Raw genomic sequence first — 21,861 nt, 5'->3', positions numbered from 1 at the left:
TAGTAGAGATGACCCTAAAGCTCGTGTCACCCACACCTGCTGCCACCTACAACTTTTTTTAACACCAAATTTGGGCATAGAGTCCTTAGGGAGAACACGTGGTTAATGGGGTCAATGACCTAAATTTCCAAAGGTGTTGATGTTGTTGTTGTTGTAAGTGCACGCTCTCAGCGAATGTCAAGGTCGATGTTGTTGTTGTTGTAAGTGCATGCTCGAGGCGAATGTTATGCCGTCCAGGAATTTGGAACACCTGTACTGTCGACCTCAATTCCCCTATCGTGAATCAAAAATTCCCCTTAGAAACAACAAATTAATTCTCCTTTCTTGACAGATCAATCAACCAATGACATCATCTGTCAGACTTAAAAAATTTTCGCCTAGAAACGATTCTCCAGGAATAGATCCAAGTCATTAATGTCTTTGCCTCGGAAACAACTCTACTGGTCGAACTCCAAAAGATATTAATAACCAAACGCCATGGAAACAATTCTCAAAGAAACATCTTAGCGATGAATTGTTTTAGCGTGGGAATCAGGTTTCGTAGTAATTTGAAATGCGTCAGCGCAGAGATGCCAAAAACAAAAGGAACACGCTGAAATTACGTTTAGGGATTATTTGGGCAAAACCGTTTTAGACAGGTTATGGAATTATTTCGGTGAAACAGTTAGAGACATTTTAAAAGATGATTTTACAAGAGGATTTGAGGGTGAAACTCTGTGGTCGTTATAATACACAAGTTCCATTTGAACAGTGTTGTGAGGTCCCCTACCACAACCCCAAAGGGTTCCAATCCCCCCACCCCAACCCCAAAGGTCCACCGGGCTCCCAAAAGACCACCAGGCTCCCAAAGGGCCCCCGGACCCCCAAAGGCCCTCCACCGGTCCCCAAAGGCCCCCCAGACCCCCAAAGGCCCTCCCAAGACCACCAAAGGCCCTCCCCCAGTCCCCAAAGGTCCACAGGGCTCCCAAAGGGCCATCCGGCCCTAAAGGCCCCCCCAGACCCCCAAAGGACCCCCGGAGCCCCAAAGGCCCCGAAGCCCCCATTTTTAATACTTTTTTATGGCTTTATTATATCTTTTCAGAACAAGTTATTTTCTTAATGTCCATTCTAAACCCATTTTACAAGTTGAAGTACCCATCCTTTTCACCCACAACTTTACTATACTGATTTTTGAATGCTCCAACACCAAGCAATACTTTTCAATGGCATTTCAGAACTATTTCTTTTCTTAATGTCCCTCCTAAAACCATTTTACAAATTGAAGTACCCATTCTTTACACCCACAACTCTACTTTACAGCTTTTTTAATGCTCCAACACCCATTAATACATTTCAAAAGTAATTTCAGAACAAGTTCCGCTCTCAATGTTCCTCCTAAACCAATTTTGCAAATTGAAGTTCCCATCCTTTTCCCCCCCAACTTTACTTTACAGCTTTGTGAATGCTCAACAACAAGTAAAACTTTTCAAAAGACATTTAAGAGCAAGTTCTTTTCTTAGTGACCGTCCTAAACCCATTTTCTAACTTGAAGTACCCATCCGTTTCACCCACAACTTTACTTTACAGCTTTTTGGATACCTCAACACCAAGAAATACCTTTTCAAAAAACATTTCAGAGCAATTTCCTTTCTTAATGACCCTTCTAAACCCATTTTCTAACTTGAAGTACCCATTCTTTTCACCCACAACTTTACTTTACAGCTTTTTGTTTATCTCAACACCAAACAATACCTTTCAAAAGGCATTTCAGATAAAGATAATGTCTATAAATCACCCCTAGAACCATTGTCCAAGTTGAATTACCCACCCTTTTCACCCACAACTATACATTATAGCTTTTGGATCTCTGAACACAATGCAATACCTTGCAAAGGGCACTTCAGAACAAGTTTATTTATTAATACCTCTTCTAAACCCATTTTACACGTTGAAGCATCAATCCATTTAACCCCTAACTTTACTTTACACCATTTTGGATGCTTCAACACCATGAAATACATTTCAAAAGGCATTTCAGAGCAATTTTTTCTTAATTTCCCACCTAAACTCATTTTACAAGTTGAAGAATCCATTATTTTCACCCACAACTTTACATTACAGCTTTTTGGATACCTCAACACCAAGAAATACTTTTTAAAAGACATTTCAGAGCAAGTTCCTTTCTTAATGACCCTTCTAAACACAATTTACAAGTTGAAGTACCCATCCTATTCACCCACAACTTTACTTTACAGCTTTTTGGATATTTCAACACCATGAAATACTTTTAAAAGGGCATTTCAGAGCAAGTTCCTTTCTTAATGTCTCTTCTAAAACCATTTTACAAGTTGAAGTACCCATCCTCTTCCCCCCACAACTTTACATTACAGCTTTTTGGATACCTCAACACCAAGAAATACTTTTCAAAAGGCATTTCAGAGCAAGTTCCTTTCTTAATGTCCCTTCTAAACCTATTTTCCAACTTGAAGTACCCATCCTTTTCACCCACAACTTTACATTACAGCTTTTTGGATACCTCAACACCAAGAAATACTTTTCAAAAGGCATTTCAGAGCAAGTTCCTTTCTTATTGTCCCTTCTAAACCCATTTTACAACTTGAAACATCCATCCTTTTCACCCACAACTTTACATTACAGCTTTTTGGATACCTCAACACCAAGAAATACTTTTCAAAAGGCATTTCAGAGCAAGTTCCTTTCTTAATGTCCCTGCTAAACCCATTTTACAAGTTGAAACACCCATCCTTTACACCCACAACTTTACATTACAGCTTTTTGGATACCTCAAAACCAAGAAATACTTTTCAAAAGGCATTTCAGAGCAAGTTCCTTTTTTAATGTCCCTTCTAAACCCATTTTACAAGTTGAAATACTTATCTTTTTCACCACAACTTTACATTACAGCTTTTTGGATACCTCAACACCAACAAATACTTTTCAAAAGGCATTTTAGAGCAACTTTTTTTATTAATGTCCTTCCTAAACCAATTTTACAAGTTGAAGTACTTATCTTTTTCAACACAACTTTACATTACAGCTTTTGGATACCTCAACACCAAGAAATACTTTTCAAAAGGCATTTCAGAGTAAGTTACTTTCTTAATGTCCCTCCCAAACCGATTTTACAAGTTGAAGCATTCATCCTTTTCACCCACAACTTTACTTTACAGCTTTTTGGATACCTCAACACCAAGAAATACTTTTCAAAGACCATTTCAGAGTAAGATAATTTCTTAATGTCCCCTCCTAAACCCATTTTACAAGTTGAAGTACTTATCTATTTCACCCAAACCTATGCGTTACAGGTTTTAGGATACCTCAACACCAAGAAATACTTTTCAAAGACCATTTAAGCGCAAGCTACTTTCTTAATGCACCTTCCTAAACCGATTTTCCAACTTGAAGTACTTATCTTTTTCACCCAAAACTAGACTTTACAGCTTTTAGGATACCTCAACACCAAGAAATACTTTTCAAAGACCATTTCAGAGCAAGTTACTTTCTTAATGTCCCTCCTAAACCCATTTTACAACTTTAAATACTTATATATTTCAACAACAAATATACATTAAATATTGTATGATAACTCAACAACAAGGAGTATTTTTCAAAGAACATTTCAGAGTAAGATACTTTCTTAATGTCCCTCCTAAACCCATTTTCCAACTTGAACTACTAATCTTTTTCATCCACAAATATAATTTGCAGCTTTTAGGATACCAAAACACCCAGAAATAATTTACAAAGCCCATTTCAGAAAAAGTTACTTTCTTATTGTCCCTCCTAAACCTATTTTACAATTTTAATTAATTATCCTTTTCACCAAAACTATACTTTACAGCTTTTAAGATACCCAAACACCAAGAAATAATTTTCAAAGACCATTTTAGAGTAAGTTACTTTCTTAATGTCCCTCCTAAACCCATTTTACACATTGAAGTACCCATCCTTTTCACACACAACTTTACTTTACAGCTTCTTGAAGGCGCCAACACCAAGCAATACTTTTCAAAAGGCATTTCAGAGCAAGTTCCTTTCTTAATGTCCCTTCTAAAACCATTTTCCAAGTTGAAGTACCCATCCGTTTCACCCACAACTTTACTTTACAGCTTTTTGGATACCTCAACACCAAGAAATACAGTTCAAAAGGCATTTCAGAGCAAGTTCCTTTCTTAATGTCCCTTCTAAACCCATTTTACAAGTTGAAGCATTTATTCTTTTCAACCACAACTTTACTTTACAGCTTTTTGTATACCTCAACACCAAGAAATACCTTTCAAAAGGGATTTAAGAGCAAGCTCCTTTCTTAAAGATCCTTATAAACCCATTTTCCAACTTGAAGTACCCATCCGTCTCACCCACAACTTTACTTTACAGCTTTTTGGATACCTCAACACCAAGAAATACCTTTCAAAAGGCATTTCAGAGCAAGTTCCTTTCTTAACGTCCCTTCTAAACCCATTTTACAACTTGAAGTACCCATTCTTCTCATCCACAACGTTACTTTACAGCTTTTTGGATACCTCAACACCAAGAAATACCTTTCAAAAGGCATTTCAGAGAAAGTTCCTTTCTTAATGTCCCTTCTAAACCCATTTTCCAACTTGAAGTACCCATCCTTTTCACCCACAACTTTACTTTTAAGCTTTTTGGATACCTCAACACCAAGAAATACTTTTCAAAAGGCATTTCAGAGCACTGTCCTTTCTTAATGTCCCTTCTAAACCCATTTTCCAACTTGAAGAATTCATACTTTTCACCCAAAACTTACTTTACAGCTTTTTGGATACCTCAACAACAAGCAATACCTTTCAAAAGGCATTTCAGAGCAAGTTCCTTTCCTAATTTCCCTTCGAAACCCATTTTCCGACTTGAAGTACCCATACGTGTCACCACCCAACTCTACTTTACAGCTTTTTGGATATCTCAACACCGAGAAATACCTTTTAAAAAGACATTTCAGAGCAATTTCCTTTCCTAATGTCCATTCTAAACCCATTTTATAACTTGAAGTACCCATTCTTTTCACCCAGAACTTTACTTTACAGCTTTTTGGTTACATGAACACCAAGCAATACCTTTCAAAGGCGTTTCAGATGAAGTTACTGTGATTCTGTCTCTCCTAAAACCATTTTCCAAGTTGAAGTATCCATCCGTTTCAAACCCAGCTATACTTTACAACTTTTGGATATCTGAACACATAGCAACAACATGCAAAGGGCATTTCAGAGCAATTTCCTTTGTAAATACCTATTATAAACTAATTTTACAAGTTGAATCATCATTCCTTTTCATCCCCCAACTTTACTTTACACCTTTTTGGATGCCTCAACACCAAGAAATACCTTTCAAAAGGCATTTCAGAGCAATTTTTTCTTAATGTCCCTCCTAAACTCATTTTACAAGTTGAAACATCCATCCTTTTCATCCAAAACTTTACATGACAGCTTTTTGTATACCTCAACACCAAGAAATACTTTAAAAAGACATATCAGAGCAAGTTATTTCTTAATGTCCCTCCTAAACCCATTTTAGAAGTTTAAGTAATTATATTTTTCACACAAAACTATACTTTACGGCTTTTAGAATAGCAAAACACCCAGAAATAATTCTCTAATGCAGGTTTAGAAAACGTTCCTTTTTTCTTGTCCTTCCTAAATACATTTTCCAAATTGAAGTGGTCTTTGAAAAGTGGTGTTGAGGTATCCTAAAATCTGTAAAGTATAGTTTTGGGTGAAATAGATAAGTACTTAAACTAGTAAAATGTTTTGCGTATTGAAAATAAGTATGTATATTGTTCTTAATTCGTAATTGAAAAGTATTTCTTGGTGTTGAGGTATCCTAAAAGCTGTAAAGTATAATTTTTTTTGAAAAAGATAGTAATTCAACTTGTAAAATGGGTTTAGGAGGGACATTAAGAAAGTAACTTGCTCTGAAATGGTATTTGAAAAGTATTTCTCGGTGTTGAGGTATCCTAAAAGCTGTAAAGTATAGTTTTGGGTGAAAAAGATAAGTACTTCAACTTGGAAAATGAGTTTAGGAGGGACATTAAGAATGTAACTTACTCTGAAATGGTCTTTGAAAAGTATTTCTTGGTGTTGGGGTATACTAAAAGCTGTAAAGTATAGTTTTGGGTGAAAAAGATAAGTACTTCAACTTGTAAAATGGGTTTAGGAGGGACAATAAGAAAGTAACTTATTCTGAAATGGTCTTTGAAAAATATTTCTTGATGTTGAGGTATCCTAAAAGCTTTAAAGTATAGTTTTGGATGAAAAAGATAAGTACTTCAACTTGTAAAATGGGTTTAGAAGAGACATTAAGAAAGTAACTTGCTCTGAAATGGTCTTTGAATAGTATTTCTTGATGTTGAGGTATCCTAAAAGCTGTAAAGTATAGTTTTGGGTGAAAAAGATAAGTACTTCAACTTGTAAAATGGGTTTAGAAGGATCATTAAGAAGTAACCTGCTCTGAAATGTCTTTTGAAAGTATTTCTTGGTGTTGAGGTATCCAAAAAGCTGTAATGTAAAGTTGTGGGTGAAAAGGATGGATGCTTCAACTTGTAAAATGAGTTTAGGAGGGACATTAAGAAAAAATTGCTCTGAAATGCCTTTTGAAAGGTACTTCATGGTGTTGAGGCATCCAAAAAGGTGTAAAGTAAAGTTGGAGGGTGAAAAGGATGGTTACTTCAACTTGTAAAATGGGTTTAGAAGAGGTATTAAGAAAGGAACTTGCTCTGAAATGTCTTTTGAAAAGTATTTCTTGGTGTTGAGGTATCCAAAAAGCTGTAAAGTAAAGTTGTGGGTGAAAAGTATGGGTACTTCAAGTTGGAAAATGGGTTTAGAAGGGACATTAAGAAAGGAACTTGCTCTGAAATGTCTTTTGAAAAGTATTTCTTCGTGTTGAGGTATACAAAAAGCTGTAAAGTAAAGTTGTGGGTGAAAAGAATGGGTACTTCAAGTTGGAAAATGGGTTTAGAATGGACATTAAAAAAGGAAATTGCTCTGAAATGTCTTTTTAAAAGGTATTTCTTGGGGTTGAGATATCCAAAAAGCTGTAAAGTAAAGTTGTGGGTGAAACGTATGGGTACTTCAAGTTGGAAAATGGGTTTAGAAGGGACATTAAGAAAGGAAGTTGCTCTGAAATGTCTTTTGAAAATTATTGCTTGGTGTTGAGGTAACCAAAAAGCTGTAAAGTAAAGTTGTGGGTGAAAAGGATGAATGCTTCAAGTTTGAAAATGGGTTTAGAAGGGACATTAAGAAAGGAAATTGCTCTGAAAGGCCTTTTGAAAAGTATTTCTTGGTGTTGAGGTATACAAAAAGCTTAAAAGTAAAGTTGTGGGGGAAAAGGATGGGTACTTCAAGTTGGAAAATGGGTTTAGAAGGGACATTAAGAACGGAAAGTGCTCTGAAATGTCCTTTGAAAGTTTTGCGTTGTTATGAGATCTAATATAATCTGTGAACTACAGCATCTGGTAAAACGAATGGGGCCTTCAAGTTGAAAACAAGGTTTAGAAGGGGCATTAAGAAAGGAAGTTGCTAAGAAATGCCTTTTGAATAGTATTTAGCTATGTTGATGCATCCCAAAAGCTGTAAAGTAAAGTTGTGGATGAGAAGGATGGGTACTTCAAGTTGGAAAATGGGTTTAGAAGGGACATGAAGAAATGAACTTGCTCTGAAATCACTTTTGAAATTTATTTCTTGGTGTTGAGGTATCCAAAAAGCTGTAAAGTAAAGTTGTGGGTGAAAAGGATGGGTACTTCAAGTTGTAAAATGGGTTTAGAAGGGACTTTAAGAAAGGAACTTGCTCTGAAATGCCTTTTGAACGGTATTTCTTGGTGTTGAGGTATCCAAAAAGCTGTAAAGTAAAGTTGTGGGTGAAAAGGATGGGTACTTCAACTTGTAAAATGGTTTTAGAAGGGACATTAAGAAAGGAACTTGCTCTGAAATGCCTTTTGAAAAGTATTTCTTGGTGTTGGCGCATTCAAAAAGCTGTAAAGTAAAGTTGTGTGTGACAAGGATGGGTACTTCAATTTGTAAAATGGGTTTAGGAGGGACATTAAGAAAGTAACTTACTCTGAAATGGTCTTTGAAAAGTATTTCTTGGTGTTGGGGTATCCTAAAAGCTGTAAAGTATTGTTTTGGCATGAAAAAGATAAGTACTTCAACTTGTAAAATGGGTTTAGGTGGGACAATAAGAAAGTAACTTGTTCTGAAATGGGCTTTGGAAAGTATTTTTTGATGTTGAGGTATCCTAAAAGCTGTAAAGTATAGTTTTGGATGAAAAAGATAAGTAGTTCAACTTGCAAAATGGGTTTAGGAGGGACATTAAGCAAGTAACTTGCTCTGAACTGGTCTTTGAAAAGTATTTCTTGGTGTTGGGGTATCCTAAAAGCTGTAAAGTATAGTTGTGGGTGAAATATATAAGTACTTCAACTTGTAATATGGGTTGAGGAGGGACAGTAAGAATTTAGCTTGCTCCGAAATTGTCATTGAAAAGTATTTCTTGGTGTTGAGGTATCCAAAAAGCTGTAAAGTATAGTTGTGGGTGAAAAAGATAAGTACTTCAACTTGGAAAATGGGTTTAGGAGGGACATTAAGAAAGTAACTTGCTCTGAAATGGTCTTTGAAAAGTATTTCTTGGTGTTGAGGTATCCAAAAAGCTGTAAAGTAAAGTTGTGGGGTGAAGAGGAGGGATGCTTCAACTTGTAAAATGGGTTTAGGAGGGACATTAAGAAAGTAACTTACTCTGAAATGCCTTTTGAAAAGTATTTCTTGGTGTTGAGGTATCCAAAAGCTGTAAAGTAAAGTTATGTTGAAAGAGATATGTACTTCAACTTTCAAAATGGGTTTAGTAAGGATATTGAGAAAAATAATTGCTCTAAAATGCCTTTTAAAAGTATTTCTTGGTGTTGATGCACCCAAAATAGCTGTAATGTAACGTTTTGTTGAAAAGGATTAGTACTTCAAATTGTAAAATGGGTTTAGAAGCGACAGTAAGAGAGTAACTTGCTCTAAAATACCTTTTGAAAAGTATTTCTTGGTGTTGAGGTATCCAAAAAGCTGTAATGTAAAGTTGTGGGTGAAAAGGATGGATGTTTCAAGTTGTAAAATGGGTTTAGAAGGGTCATTAAGAAAGGAAATTGCTCTGAAATGCCTTTTGAAAAGTATTTCATGGTGTTGAGGTATCCAAAATGCTGTAAAGTAAAGTTGGGGGTGAGAAGGAAGGATGCTTCAACTTGTAAAATGGGTTTAGAAGGGGTATTAAGAAAGTAACTTGCTCTGAAGAGCATTTTGCAAAGTATTGTTTGGTGTTGATATATCCAAAAAAGCTGTCTAATATCGTTGCGGGTTGAAACGGATGGGTTCTTCAAGTTGTAAAATGGGTTTAGGACGGACATTAAGAAATAAACTTGATCTGAAATGTCTTTTGAAAAGTATTGCTTGGTGTTGGGCATTCAAAAAGTTGTAAAGTAAAGTTGTGGGTGAAAAGGATGGGGACTTCAATTTGTAAAATTGGTTTAGGATGGACATTATGAAAAGAACTTGTTCTGAAATGCCATTTGAAAAGTATTACTTGGTGTTGGAGCATTCAAAAAGCTGTAAAGTAGAGTTGTGGGTGTAAAGGATGGGTACTTCAATTTGTAAAATGGGTTTAGGAGGGACATTAAGAAAAGAGATTGTTCTTAAACGCCATTGAAAAGTATTGCTTGGTGTTGGAGCATTCAAAAAGCTGTATAGTAAAGTTGTGGGTGAAAAGGATGGGTACTTCAACTTGTAAAATGGGTTTAGGATGGACATTAATAAAATAACTTGTTCTGAAAAGATATAATAAAGCCATAAAAAAGTATAAAAACTGGGGGCTGGGGGGCGTTTGGGGGCCGGGGGGTCCTTTGGGGGTCGGGGGGGGCCTTTTGGGCCAGGTGGTCCTTTGGGAGCCCTGTGGACCTTTGGGGACTGTGGGAGGGCCTTTGGGGGTCCGGGGAGGGCCTTTGGGGGTCTGGGGGGCCTTTGAGGACCGATGGAGGGCCTTTGGGGGTCCGGGGGCCCTTTGGGAGCCTGGTGGTCTTTTGGGAGCCCGGTGGACCTTCGGGGTTGGGGTGCGGGTATCGTAACCCTTTGGGTTTGGGGTAGGAGACCTCACAACACTACTCAAATGGAACTTGTGTATTATAACGACCACAGAGTTTCATCCTCAAATCCTCTTCTAAACTCATCTTTTAAATCATCTTTTAAATTGTCTCTAACTGTTTCACCGAAATAATTCCATAACCTGTCTAAAACGGTTTCGCCCAAATAATCCCTAAACGTAATTTCAGCGTGTTCCTTTTGTTCTTGGCATCTCTGCGCTGACGCATTTCAAATTACTATGAAACCTGATTCCCACGCTAAAACAATTCATCGCTAAGATGTTTCTTTGAGAATTGTTTCCATGGCGTTTGGTTATTAATATCTTTTGGAGTTTGACCAGTAGAGTTGTTTCCGAGGCAAAGACATTATTGACTTGGATCTATTACTGGAGAATCGTTTCTGGGCGAAAATTTTTAAGTTCTGACAGATGATGTCATTGGTTGATTGATCTGTCAAGAAAGAGGAATTAATTTGTTGTTTCTAAGGGGAATTATTGATTCACGATAGGTGAATTGAGGTCGACAGTACAGGTGTTCCAAATTCCTGGACGGCATAACATTCGCCTCGAGCATGCACTTACAACAACAACAACATCGACCTTGACATTCGCTGAGAGCGTACACTTACAACAACAACAACATCAACACCTTTGGAATTTAGGTCATTGACCCCATTAACCACGTGTTCTCCCTAGGGACTCTATGCCCAAATTTGATGTTAAAAAAAGTTGTAGGTGGCAGCAGGGGTGGGTGACACGAGCTTTAGGGTCATCTCTACTAGCCCTGGGGGAATGTATGGTTCTTATGGAAGGGATGCTCACAAAAACTTCAGAAAGGGGTTATTTGATTGGAAACTGAAAGTTGTAGTTCAGTTTTTGAGAGTCAAAAGAGATTGGAGGGCCACTACCCCCTTCCCCCACGCCCCTTTTTTCCCAAATGCATCCGATAAAAATTTTGAGACAGCCATTAAGTTAAAAACTGTTCAAAAGTTAGATGACAAAAATTCAGGTGTCGACACAACCCCCCAGGGCCCGGAGGCAGGCGTTGTAAGTTATACTCTGGGGCATATATGGTTCTTATGAAAGGGATACTTGTATGAAATTCAGAGAGGGCTCATTTGAATGGAAATTGAAAGTTTGAGTTCACTTTTTGATAGTCAAAATAGATCCGAGGGCAACTAGCCCCCCCCCCCCACGCCTTCTTTTTAAAAACTCATCTGATCAAAACTTTGAGATAGACATTTTGTAAAAAAAAGTTGAAAGGTCGGATAAAAAAAAAAATCCGGTGTCAATACAACCCCCCAGGACCCGGGAGAAGGCGTTCTAAATTATGCCCTAAGGGAATGTATTGTTCTTATGAAAGGGATGCTCGTATAAACTTCATAGAGGGCGCATTTGATTGGAAATTTAAAGTTCTAGTTCTCTTTTTAAGAGTCAAGAGATTTAAGGGCAACTAGCCCCCCCCATGCTCTTTTTTCCCAAATGCATCCGATAAAAATTTTGAGACAGCCATTAAGTTAAAAACTGTTCAAAAGTTAGGTAACTAAAACTCAGGTGTCGACACAACCCCCCCAAGGCCCGGAGGCAGGCGTTGTAAGTTATACCCTGGGGCATATATGGTTCTTATGAAAGGGATGCTTGTATGAACTTCAGAGAGGGCTCATTTGACTGGAAATTGAAAGTTTGAGTTCACTTTTTGATAGTCAAAATAGATCCGAGGGCAACTAGCCCCCCCCCCACGCCTTCTTTTTATAAACTCATCTGATCCAAACTTTGAGATAGACATTTTGTAAAAAAAATAAAATAGTTGAAAGATCGGATAAAAAAAAAACCGGTGTCAATACAACCCCCCATGACCCGGGAGAAGGCGTTCTAAGTTATGCCCTAAGGGAATATTGTTCTTATGAAAGGGAAGCTCGTATAAACTTCATAGATCGGAAATTTAAAGTTCTAGTTCCCTTTTTAAGAGTCAAGAGATTTAAGGGCAACTAGCCCCTCCCCCATACCCTTTTTCCCCAAACCCATCCACTAAATATTTTGAGATAGCCAGTTTTTTTAATTGTTCAAAACTCCGGTGTCAACACAACCCCCCAGGGCCCAGGGGGTAGCCGTTGTAAATGTTGTCCTGGGGGCGTGTATGGTTTTTATTAAAGGGATGCTCGTATAAAGGCTCATTTGATTGGAAATTGAAAGTTCTAGTTCACTTTTTAAGAGTCAAAATATATTCGAGGGCAACTAGCCCCGTCCCACCCCCCCACACCCTTCTTTCCCCAAGCCGATCCGATAAAATTATTGAAATAGCCATTTAATTAAAAATAATTCAGAGGTCAGATAAGAAAAACTCCTGTGTCGACGCAGCCCCCAATGGCCCGGAGGCAGGCGTTGTAAATAATGCTCTAAGGGCATATATCGTTATTATGGAAGGGGTGCTTGTATAAACTTCGGAGAGGGTTCATTTGATTGGAAATAGAAATTTCTCGTTCACTTTTTAAGAGTCGAAAGAGATTGGAGGGCAACTAACCCCCTCCCCCTCCATGCCCTAAATGCATCAGATAAAAAAATTTTGAGATAGACAGTCTGTTAAAAATAGTTCAAAGTTCAGATAACAACAATTCCCGCGTCGACACGGCCCCCCAAGGGTAGGCGTTACAAGTTATGCCCTGGGGACATATATGCTTGTTATGGAAGGGATGCTCGTATAAATTTCATAGGAAATTTAAAGTTGTAATTCACTTTTTAAGAGTAAAAAGTGATCGGAGGGCAGCTAGCCTCCCCCCACACTCCACTTATTTTTCCCAGACGCACTTCATATAGAAGAAGGGGTCGTCGTATAAACCTTAAAGGGAGCTCATTTTAAAGAGGGGAAAACTTTTTTCACTTTGATATTGTTATTTTGATACCAGTTTTTATACTTCGACGAAGATTTGATTTTTTTAAAGTTTGATTTTGAAATAAGGAATTTTTGAGAATTTCAAACTTTTTGCAATCAAAAACGAACAAAAATTAATAATAAAAAAAAAACTATCCGAAAAATAGGTTTTTCAAAAGAAAAGTAAAGGCCATTTAAAACTTAAGTTCAGCAGATACAAATACCTACTAAAATTCAAACTCAAAACGACCAGAAATTACTATTAAAGAATAAGTGAAACCCAAAACGGACAGAAATTAAATAAACAATCATAGGAAAAAACATACAACAAGTAATAATATAAATGAATAAATAGATCTTAAAGCGAGTAATGCTTAGATGGAATATGAAAATCAAGCTTAAAACGGAAAAAAATATTTCCGTTTACGTGATCGCGTAAACGGAAATATTCGCGTAAAGAATATATAATCGCGTAAAGATCGCGGTTGCGTGAAAGATCACGCAACCGTGATCTTTCTTCTGACAAAAATGTAAAATTCCACATTTTTGCAGATAGGAGCTTGAAACTCCTAAAGTATGGTTTTCTGATACGCTGAATCCGACTGTGTGATTTTCATTAAAGTTTAGGGGGTGTTTCCCCTTTTCCGAAAATAAGGAAAATTTTCTCAGGCGCGTAACCTTTGATGGGTAAAACTAAACTTAATGAAACTTATATATTTGAAATCAGCATAAAAATATGATTCTATTGATGTATCTATGGGTATCAAAATTCCGGTTTTTAGAGTTTCGGTTACTATTGAGCCGGGTCGCTCATTACTTACAGTTCATTACCACGAACTGTTTGATAAACAACATCAAATTGAATATTTGATATATAATGATATTAGTTGTTGAAAGATCAATCAGTTCAAGAAGTTATTTTACTCTAATTTTTTTTTTCAATGCTGTAAGAACTGGAAAAGAAAATATTTTTAATATAATTCGTTTTCAGTGAAGCGCCAATGATGCAGTAAACTTTTGGTTTTTATTTACAGTTAAGGAAGGGGGTAGTATCCAAACTCTTGTTTGTAGTGAAACTATAATCCTCTTGACCAACTTAGAAAGAACTAATAAATTAAACTGAAAATTTGATGTACAATGATATTAATTGCTAAAAGCCCATCAGTTCAAAATTGTACTATAATTTTAATGTTTATTTTCAATATTAAGTACAAAAGAAAATATTTGTAGTAAAATTCGTTGTCTATAAAGCTCCAATGAGGCTGTAGGTTTAAGACTTTTACACTGAGAGAAGGAGGCAAAACCCAACCTCTTGTCTGTAGGGATTTTTGTTTGTTTCCTGATTGATTGGCTTATTCAATTAAAGTTCAATTCGTTTTAAAATTTATTTATTCATTTTCATTAATATCTATTGTATGTTTGTTTGCGTGGATTGTTTATTTAATTTCTGTTCGTTTTAAGTTTCATTTATACTTCAATAGCAAAATATTTTTTTTCGTTTTATGCTTGATTTTCAAATTCCATCTAAGCATTACTCGCTTTAAGATCTATTTATTCATTTATATTATTACTTGTTGTATGTCTTTTCCTATGATTGTTTATTTAATTTCGGTTCGTTTTGGGTTTCACTTATTCTTTAATAGTAATTTCTGGTCGTTTTGAGTTTCAATTTTAGCAGGTATTTGTATCTGCTGAGCTTAAGTTTAAAATAGCCTTTAGTTTTCGTCGAAAAACCTATTTTTCGGACAGTTTTTTTTTTTTTAATTAATAATGGCAAAAGAGGAAATGTTTACAGTATATATTGTCTTCAATCAGTGCCGGTTCTGGCCTCTCTTGCGCCTGTGGCAAAATTTAGATTAGCATCCCGCCCCCCTGTCTCATAAATTTTCAGGCCAAATTTTAACAAAACTTTCATTTACTAACAGAATTTAAACACAAAATATCACAAAAAAAAACATTAAAACTAATTAAATTCGGTCTACTTACTTTTATTTTCAAGGGACGGTGATGAAGATACGGGAAAAAAAATGACATTTTCGGAAACAATTTGCTTATACTTACTTCCAACTGCACCCTCTGCTCTGTTTTAATAAAAATTAAATTTCGAAAAATACAAAATGATTATAACCGTTAGATTATGTATTTGAAATTTTGCGCCCCTAAAGTTTTTGCGCCTGGGGAAATTACCCCCTCTGTCCCTCCCCTAAAACAGTCTCTGTCTTTCAGTACAACCTTCAAACAACTTGAACACAACTTTAATTATTTAGTTCCACGATGGCTTATAGTACAAAAGCTTTAAGGCGTATTGGAGATAGAAGCGATTAGCCCCCTTCCCCAAGTCTGCCTTCTCTAAGAGTCAAAATTCAAGGTTCTCTTGCCCCCCCTAATACTCCCTGAAGATTTCAACTTCATCCCAAACACTATTATATATGCTACTATGGTAACCTTGCAACACAAGAGTGTCTTTTGATTTACCTCTTTATTTAACCGTGGATAGATTTTAAGTCCCATAGGATTTTATAATTCAAAAACTTAATTGAGAATCGAGAAAAAACATTTTCTAGTCCACAGTGGCGGATCCAGAGCGGGGGGGGCGAGGGGGCACGCACCCCGTAACGTAGTCTAAAGAGTATAATTTACTTAAATAACGCAAGTTTGCATTAATTAAACTTTGTCCTAACGCAAGTTTTTCAGATCAACCTATTTTGCGCCCCCCTAAAAAATCCTGGATCCACCCCTGCTAGTCCATTCCCTCACCCAACATAAAATATGAAGTCCTCCGGCCCACTTGTCCTCCCAGGAGGGGTTACAACTCCATCCATCGCCCAACCTGTTAGAAATATTACAGATATGCAGTTCTGATAACCTACATAAACATAGTATTTTTCGAATTAACTCTCTCCCTCACCCCAAGTAAAAACCTGAGGTCCACTTGGCCCTTTCAGCACTCCCTGAAGGTTTCAACTTGTTTCCCCATGATACTGTTTGCCTTATTGAAATGCCTTGTAGACTATGAAAAAGCTGATTTATCAAAATGACATCCCAACATCCCATACATCCCAACAAAAGCGGACAAATGTGCCCCCACCCAGTTAAATCAAGTATTATAAAAGATCCATATTTCAACAATTAGAAATAATATTATGCTCACTAAAGGTTAGGCCTAATTAGATTTTACTGGATTACTTTTAGATTTATTTTAGACTCGGCACCAATTTATTACTGCCGATAGAAAGTATTCACGAGTTAAAAAAAAAACTCTTTCAAAACGAGTTGAAGATAAAAAACCGAGTAATCTTTACAGTTATGTACATAGTCCTAAGTCTATGTCAAGATAACATAAATTTAGATATGTTTATATATAAGATATGTTTATATAACAGACTAATAAATTAGTTTATGTTTAAGATAATTTATTATTTAATAATAATAAATTTGCTTTCCTAATCAACCAAAAAAAAGGCTCGGCAGCAAATTTATTGTTACAGGTAGAAAGTATTCACTAGTAAAAAAACATTTATGTATATAGCCCTAAAGTCTACCAAGATGTCGCCGCTTATATGCTACCAACTCAAACATATTTATAAACTTTGTAGGCGCTGTCATTTGAAGGTCAGAAAACTCGATGAGTCCATCCCAACTAAGCATCGGCACCGTTTCTGTTTGTATCTAACCTGTTTCTATTTCTGTTTTTTAAAAAAAAAAAAAAAAAAAAAAAAAATACAGAACAGAAAACAGAAACAGGACATCTGTTTTTGTCGGACCTGTTTCTGTTCTGTTTTTTGTTAAACTGTTTTTTCCCGTTTCTGCTTTTTTTTTTACCTGTTTTCTTTTTTTTTCGTTTAACCAAGTGCTTACGTTTACGCTATTGTTAAAGCTTGCTACCTTGGGGGGATTGAAAGGTCTTCATGCTTTGGTCAACTCCTTCACCGTTATGTAGCCAATGCTCTCAAGTTATGGGGAGAAATGGATGCAGAGCAAGTTGTTGAATGTGAATTGAATGACAATGATGATGAACTGGAAGAAGGCTCAAGTAGAGAGCAAGAAATTGAAGCAGACGAAGATGGTCTACCCGATGTCATAGATGAGGTTATTGCTACTACCGCGTCTGATATGGAAGACCCTGACAAGTTGGATGTAGAAAGTGCAGGTGATGAGTGGGCTGAAACTACATCTGACTCTGGAGGCAGGACTAGAGACATAGTTTTTTCTTTATTTTATTTAGCTAGCTCTTGTAACTAATGCTTTTTCAGCTAAGAAGAAGTTCTAGTCTAACTACAAGACATCCTCCGGAGATTGAGAACCTGTAGCTCAATATTAACTTTAAAGCTGGTCCAAAACCGAGCCAGAAGCTTGCAGTACTGTTACCTTAGATCTTAGAATAAAATAAACAAGGCTGGGCAGTTTGCAAAGAAGTGGAAAGGGCTTTATAGTACAAGCCAGTAGAAAAGGTGGCTCTAGTGATTTATCAGACACCATGGGTGCATCAGTAGCTGCAACCTAGTAAAGAGCAAATCTTGGCCTATAGTAACTGAAAATAAAAAAAATGTGTTTTTGGAAAAGCCATTCACTGCAAAAATTATTTGATGCTGATTCAGCAACGTTAATTATTACCTTCATTAAACTTCAAAGTTAATCTTAGCACAAAAACAAATTTCCCTTATTTTCGAAAAAAAAACCCAAAACCTCTCGAAAATAGCACTGGATAAAAACAAAAAGTACACAATTGAAATCGCCATGGTCAAAAACCCCTAACCGGAAGTATACAATCCCGACCCCAAGAACCAAAGAAATTCGTATTTTAGTATGGTTAGCGCAAGCAATCCAATGTGCAAGAACAACTGAACACTCGAATAAGAACGTTTCTAAATGACAAATTCAAAGTTTGAACTTCAGTTTGTTTTCCGTTTTAGTCAAAGCTGTTGTGCTTTTGTATTTGAAATAAAAGTTTGTTCCTTTTATTTCATACTCTGTTGTTTTCACATCTTTAGACGGCAAGAACGAAATCGTGCCGTCTGGTCGTATTCTATGCCGTCTGGACGTGCCGTCTGGACGTGCAGTCTTACGAAATCGTGCCGTCTGGACGTGCAGTCGGGGTCGTATTCTATGCACATGTAGTTGATTAAAAATAAGATGGATTAGTGGATTTGGGGTGGTTTCTTTATGAAAGCTTGGGAATTACAGCGTATAACTCACCCAGTATAGACGACAGTGTACAAATCTTAAAAAGAGGAAAAAAAGCTTTTTTTTTTTAAAAACAGCTATTTTCGGTTTTTCCCACAAACAAAACAGAAAGCAGAAACAGGTCACCTGTATTTGACAGACCTGTTTCTGTTTCTGTTCTGTTTTTTTCCGTTCCTGTTTTTCTGAAAAAACAGGAACAGTGCCGATGCTGAAACCCAACGGTATAGCCAACATATTTAGAACCGCTGAGGCTTTGCCAGTTTCCCCTCATCGTCTAGCAGGTTGTTAGTTGTTTTTTTTTCTAGGTACAGATAATAGCCTTCTCTAAACATAGGCGTGCAATATTTGTGAGACTATACTTTGAAAGCAATTGTTAAAATTTGAAAAGAGGCCCACAGAAATTTTCTCAAGATCATCTCGCAGTACTTATACTAAACCTGCGATATACTTAACGAAGTACCTGATTTCAATGTCGAATTTTCTTTGGGGGGGGGGGGCCCTTCCAACGGACGCAGAAATTTTAGGGGCGCTAAATTTCATATAAATAATCTAACAGCTATAATAATTTTGTAATTTTTGATATTTTACTTTTATTAAAATAAAGTAGATAGCTTAGTTGGCAGTAAATATAAGCAAATTGAATCTGAAATTATCATTTTTCCCATATCTCCGTCACAATTTCTTGATAATTAAAGTAACTATATCGAATTTAATCAACTTTAATTTTTTTTGTCATATTTTGCTTTGAAATTTTGTTAATTAAATGAAAATTTTCTAAAATTTGGCCTGAAAATTTAGAGTAGATAGGAGGGAGGGGGGTGATTCTAATCAATATTGTTCCCTGCCACTGCCTTATACGACAGTCTGGGATAGCTTTAAAAAAATACAATAATTGCTGCATGAATTGAAAAAAAGCAACACACATTTAGGTTTACTAAGATGTTATATTTACTTTCTTCCGACGGTGATTACTTCTATGTAAAAGAGAATCTACAAAATAAACAATTAGATTAAGAATCTAAAAAAAAAACAAAAAAAAAAACGAAAGAATAACTTACCCTTTTTGTTTGATTTCGATTCCTTTGCTTTGAAGAGCCCGCTTCAATTCACTAAGAACATATTCAGGATCCTTGCTCGAAGTCGTGGATACATTATACATTGTCTGAAAGAGAAATATTTAGTAATCTTATTTAAAATACACGCAAGGGCGCCGTTATTTTGGAGGTGGGGGCAAGGGGAGGGGACAGTTGCCCCCTAATAATGTGGAGAAGAAAACTATTACATATCCCATTCCCCTTGACTATCTGGATATGAACCCCTATTCCCCCCCCCCAATAAAAATGATTACCCATATTAAAGATTACGGGGAAAAATAACAATCTTGCGATGGAGGAAACAGCCCCGTGGCTCTCCCCCACACATAAGTAGAAATGCCCCTATTGATCCGGGGGGGCACCAAATATGGGCATAGCCTCCCTAGGGAGAACACGTGGTTAATGGGGTCAATGACCTCTTTTTCCAAGGTCAATGTTGTTGTTGTTGTAAGTGCACGCTCTCAGCGAATGTCAAGGTCGATGTTGTTGTTGTTGTAAGTGCACGCTCTCAGCGAATGTCAAGGTCGATTTATTTGTTGTTGTTGTTGTATGCTCTCAGCGAATGTCAAGGTCGATGTTGTTGTTGTTGTAAGTGCACGCTCTCAGCGAATGTCAAGGTCGATTTATTTGTTGTTGTTGTTGTATGCTCTCAGCGAATGTGAAGGTGTCCAGAAATAGGAAACAGCATTTGATGTTGTTGTTGTTTTGGGCTCGCTCTCAGCGAATGTTAAGAGTTTGCAGAAATAGAAAACAGTTAGATCACATGTTTCCTTCTCAGCCAATCAGCGAGTCGCTTACATCCCCCTTCTCAGCCAATCAGAAGGCTGGTTACATATTAGCGGCGCAGAGAATATGAGGAAAGGATTTTTGCTATAGTTTTATTAGTCTGTGAATAGAATTCAAAGGAGTGAGAAAAAGAACAGTTTGACTTTACTCATTTGGATATATATATGTGCTGATGATGACGAGTGGAATGTTTACCCTCTTAGAAGTTGATAGTGGAGTTGATGGTAAAAATACAAGAGCGCCAAACATTGCGGTGGAAATCACGAGAGGATCACGACTTTGTCTAGAATGGGATGAAGTATATGCAAGATATGTGATATCCTTGAGCAAATTTAAAATGGAGGATCAATTATGTTTTGCCGCAAAAGTTGATTTAGCACATGTGAATAGACTTCAATGTGCTTTAAGTGCATTAGTGAAACATATCAAAGACAATAAACTCTATCGCTAATTGTACATGCATAGTATTATTGTTGTAATTATTCAATAAAATTGTTTCGAAATCGAAAATGTTCCCTTTCTTTTCTGGTTAGGGCTAACGAATCAGGGTCAGTCTAGAGTCAGCAGTCAGAGTGAAAGGATTGAAAAATGAATAAATTTGGGTTTAGAAGAGACATTAAGAAAGTAACTTGCTCTGAAATGGCCTTTGAAAAGTATTTCTTGGTGTTGAGGTATCCAAAAAGCTGTAAAGTATAGTTGTGGGTGAAAAAGATATGTGCTACAAGTTTAAAAATGGGTTTAGAAGGGACATTAAGAAAGAAAATTGCTCTGAAATTGTCATTTAAAAGTATTTCCTTATGTTGAGGTTTCCAAAGCTTTAAAGTATAGTTGTAAATGAAAAATATAAGTATTTAATGTTGTAAAATGGGTTTAGTATTGGCATGAAGAAAGTAACTTGCTCTGAAATAGTCTTTGAAAAGTATTTATTGGTGTTGCGGTAACCAAAAAACAGTAAAGTATAGTTGTGCGTGAAAAAAATAAGTACTTCTAGTTGGAAAATGGGTTTAGGAGGGACATTAACAAATTAACGTGCTCTGATATTGTCTTTTAAAATTATTTCTTTCTGATGATTTAACAAAACAGCTTAACTTTGGAAAGCTTGGTGGAAATTATAAGTACTTCATGGTGGAAAATGTGCTTAGAAGGGACATCAAGGAAGTAACCTACTCTGAAATGGTCTTTGAAAAGTATTTCTTGATTTTGAGGTTACGAAAATGCTGTAAAGTATAGTTGTGGGTGAAAAAGGTAAGTTCTTCAACTTGTAAAATGGGTTTAGAATGGGCATTAAGAAAGTAACGCTATGGAATGGTATTTGAAAAGTATTTCTTGGTGTTGAGGTATCCAAAAAGCTGTAAAGTATAGTTGTGAATGAAAAAGATAAGTACTTCATGTTGGAAAATGGGTTTAGGACGGTCACTAAGAAAATAACTTGCTCTGAAATGTCTTTTGAAAAGTATTTCTTGGTGTTGAGGTATCCAAAAAGCTGTAAAGTATAGTTGTGGGTGAAAAAGATAAGTACTTCAAGTTGAAAAATGGGTTTAGGATGAACATTAAGAAAGTAACTTGCTCTGAAATGGTCTTTGAAAAGTATTTCTTGGTTTTGAGGTATCCAAAAAGCTGTAAAGTATAGTTGTGGGTGAAAAAGATAAGTACTTCAAGTTGCAAAATGGGTTTAGGAGGGACATTAAGAAAGTAACTTGCTCTGAAATGCCTTTTGAAAAGTATTTCTTGGTGTTGAGGTATCCAAAAAGCTGTAAAGTATAGTTGTGGGTGAAAAAGATAAGTACTTCATGTTGGAAAATG

The 21,861-nt window shown here is 36.4% G+C and overlaps 1 protein-coding gene across 2 annotated transcripts in view; it reads right to left on the bottom strand.

Moving 5' to 3' along the window:
* Nucleotides 1-21,861, bottom strand: part of LOC148951923 (maternal embryonic leucine zipper kinase-like) — a 208,035-nt gene that overhangs the window by 46,661 nt on the left and 139,513 nt on the right. For both annotated transcript variants that reach the window (XM_089089398.1, XM_089089397.1), the window contains exon 12: nucleotides 19,237-19,340. In XM_089089398.1, the coding sequence (XP_088945524.1) occupies nucleotides 19,237-19,340 (104 nt within the window). The remainder of the gene's footprint in view (nucleotides 1-19,236; nucleotides 19,341-21,861) is intronic.

The sequence above is a fragment of the Artemia sp. Qi Xiang Cuo genome, chromosome 5 (assembly GCF_049724085.1).
Source record: "Artemia sp. Qi Xiang Cuo chromosome 5, ASM4972408v1, whole genome shotgun sequence".
Taxonomy (NCBI): Eukaryota; Metazoa; Arthropoda; class Branchiopoda; order Anostraca; family Artemiidae; genus Artemia; species Artemia sp. Qi Xiang Cuo.
This window is presented reverse-complemented; position numbering and strand designations above follow the sequence as displayed.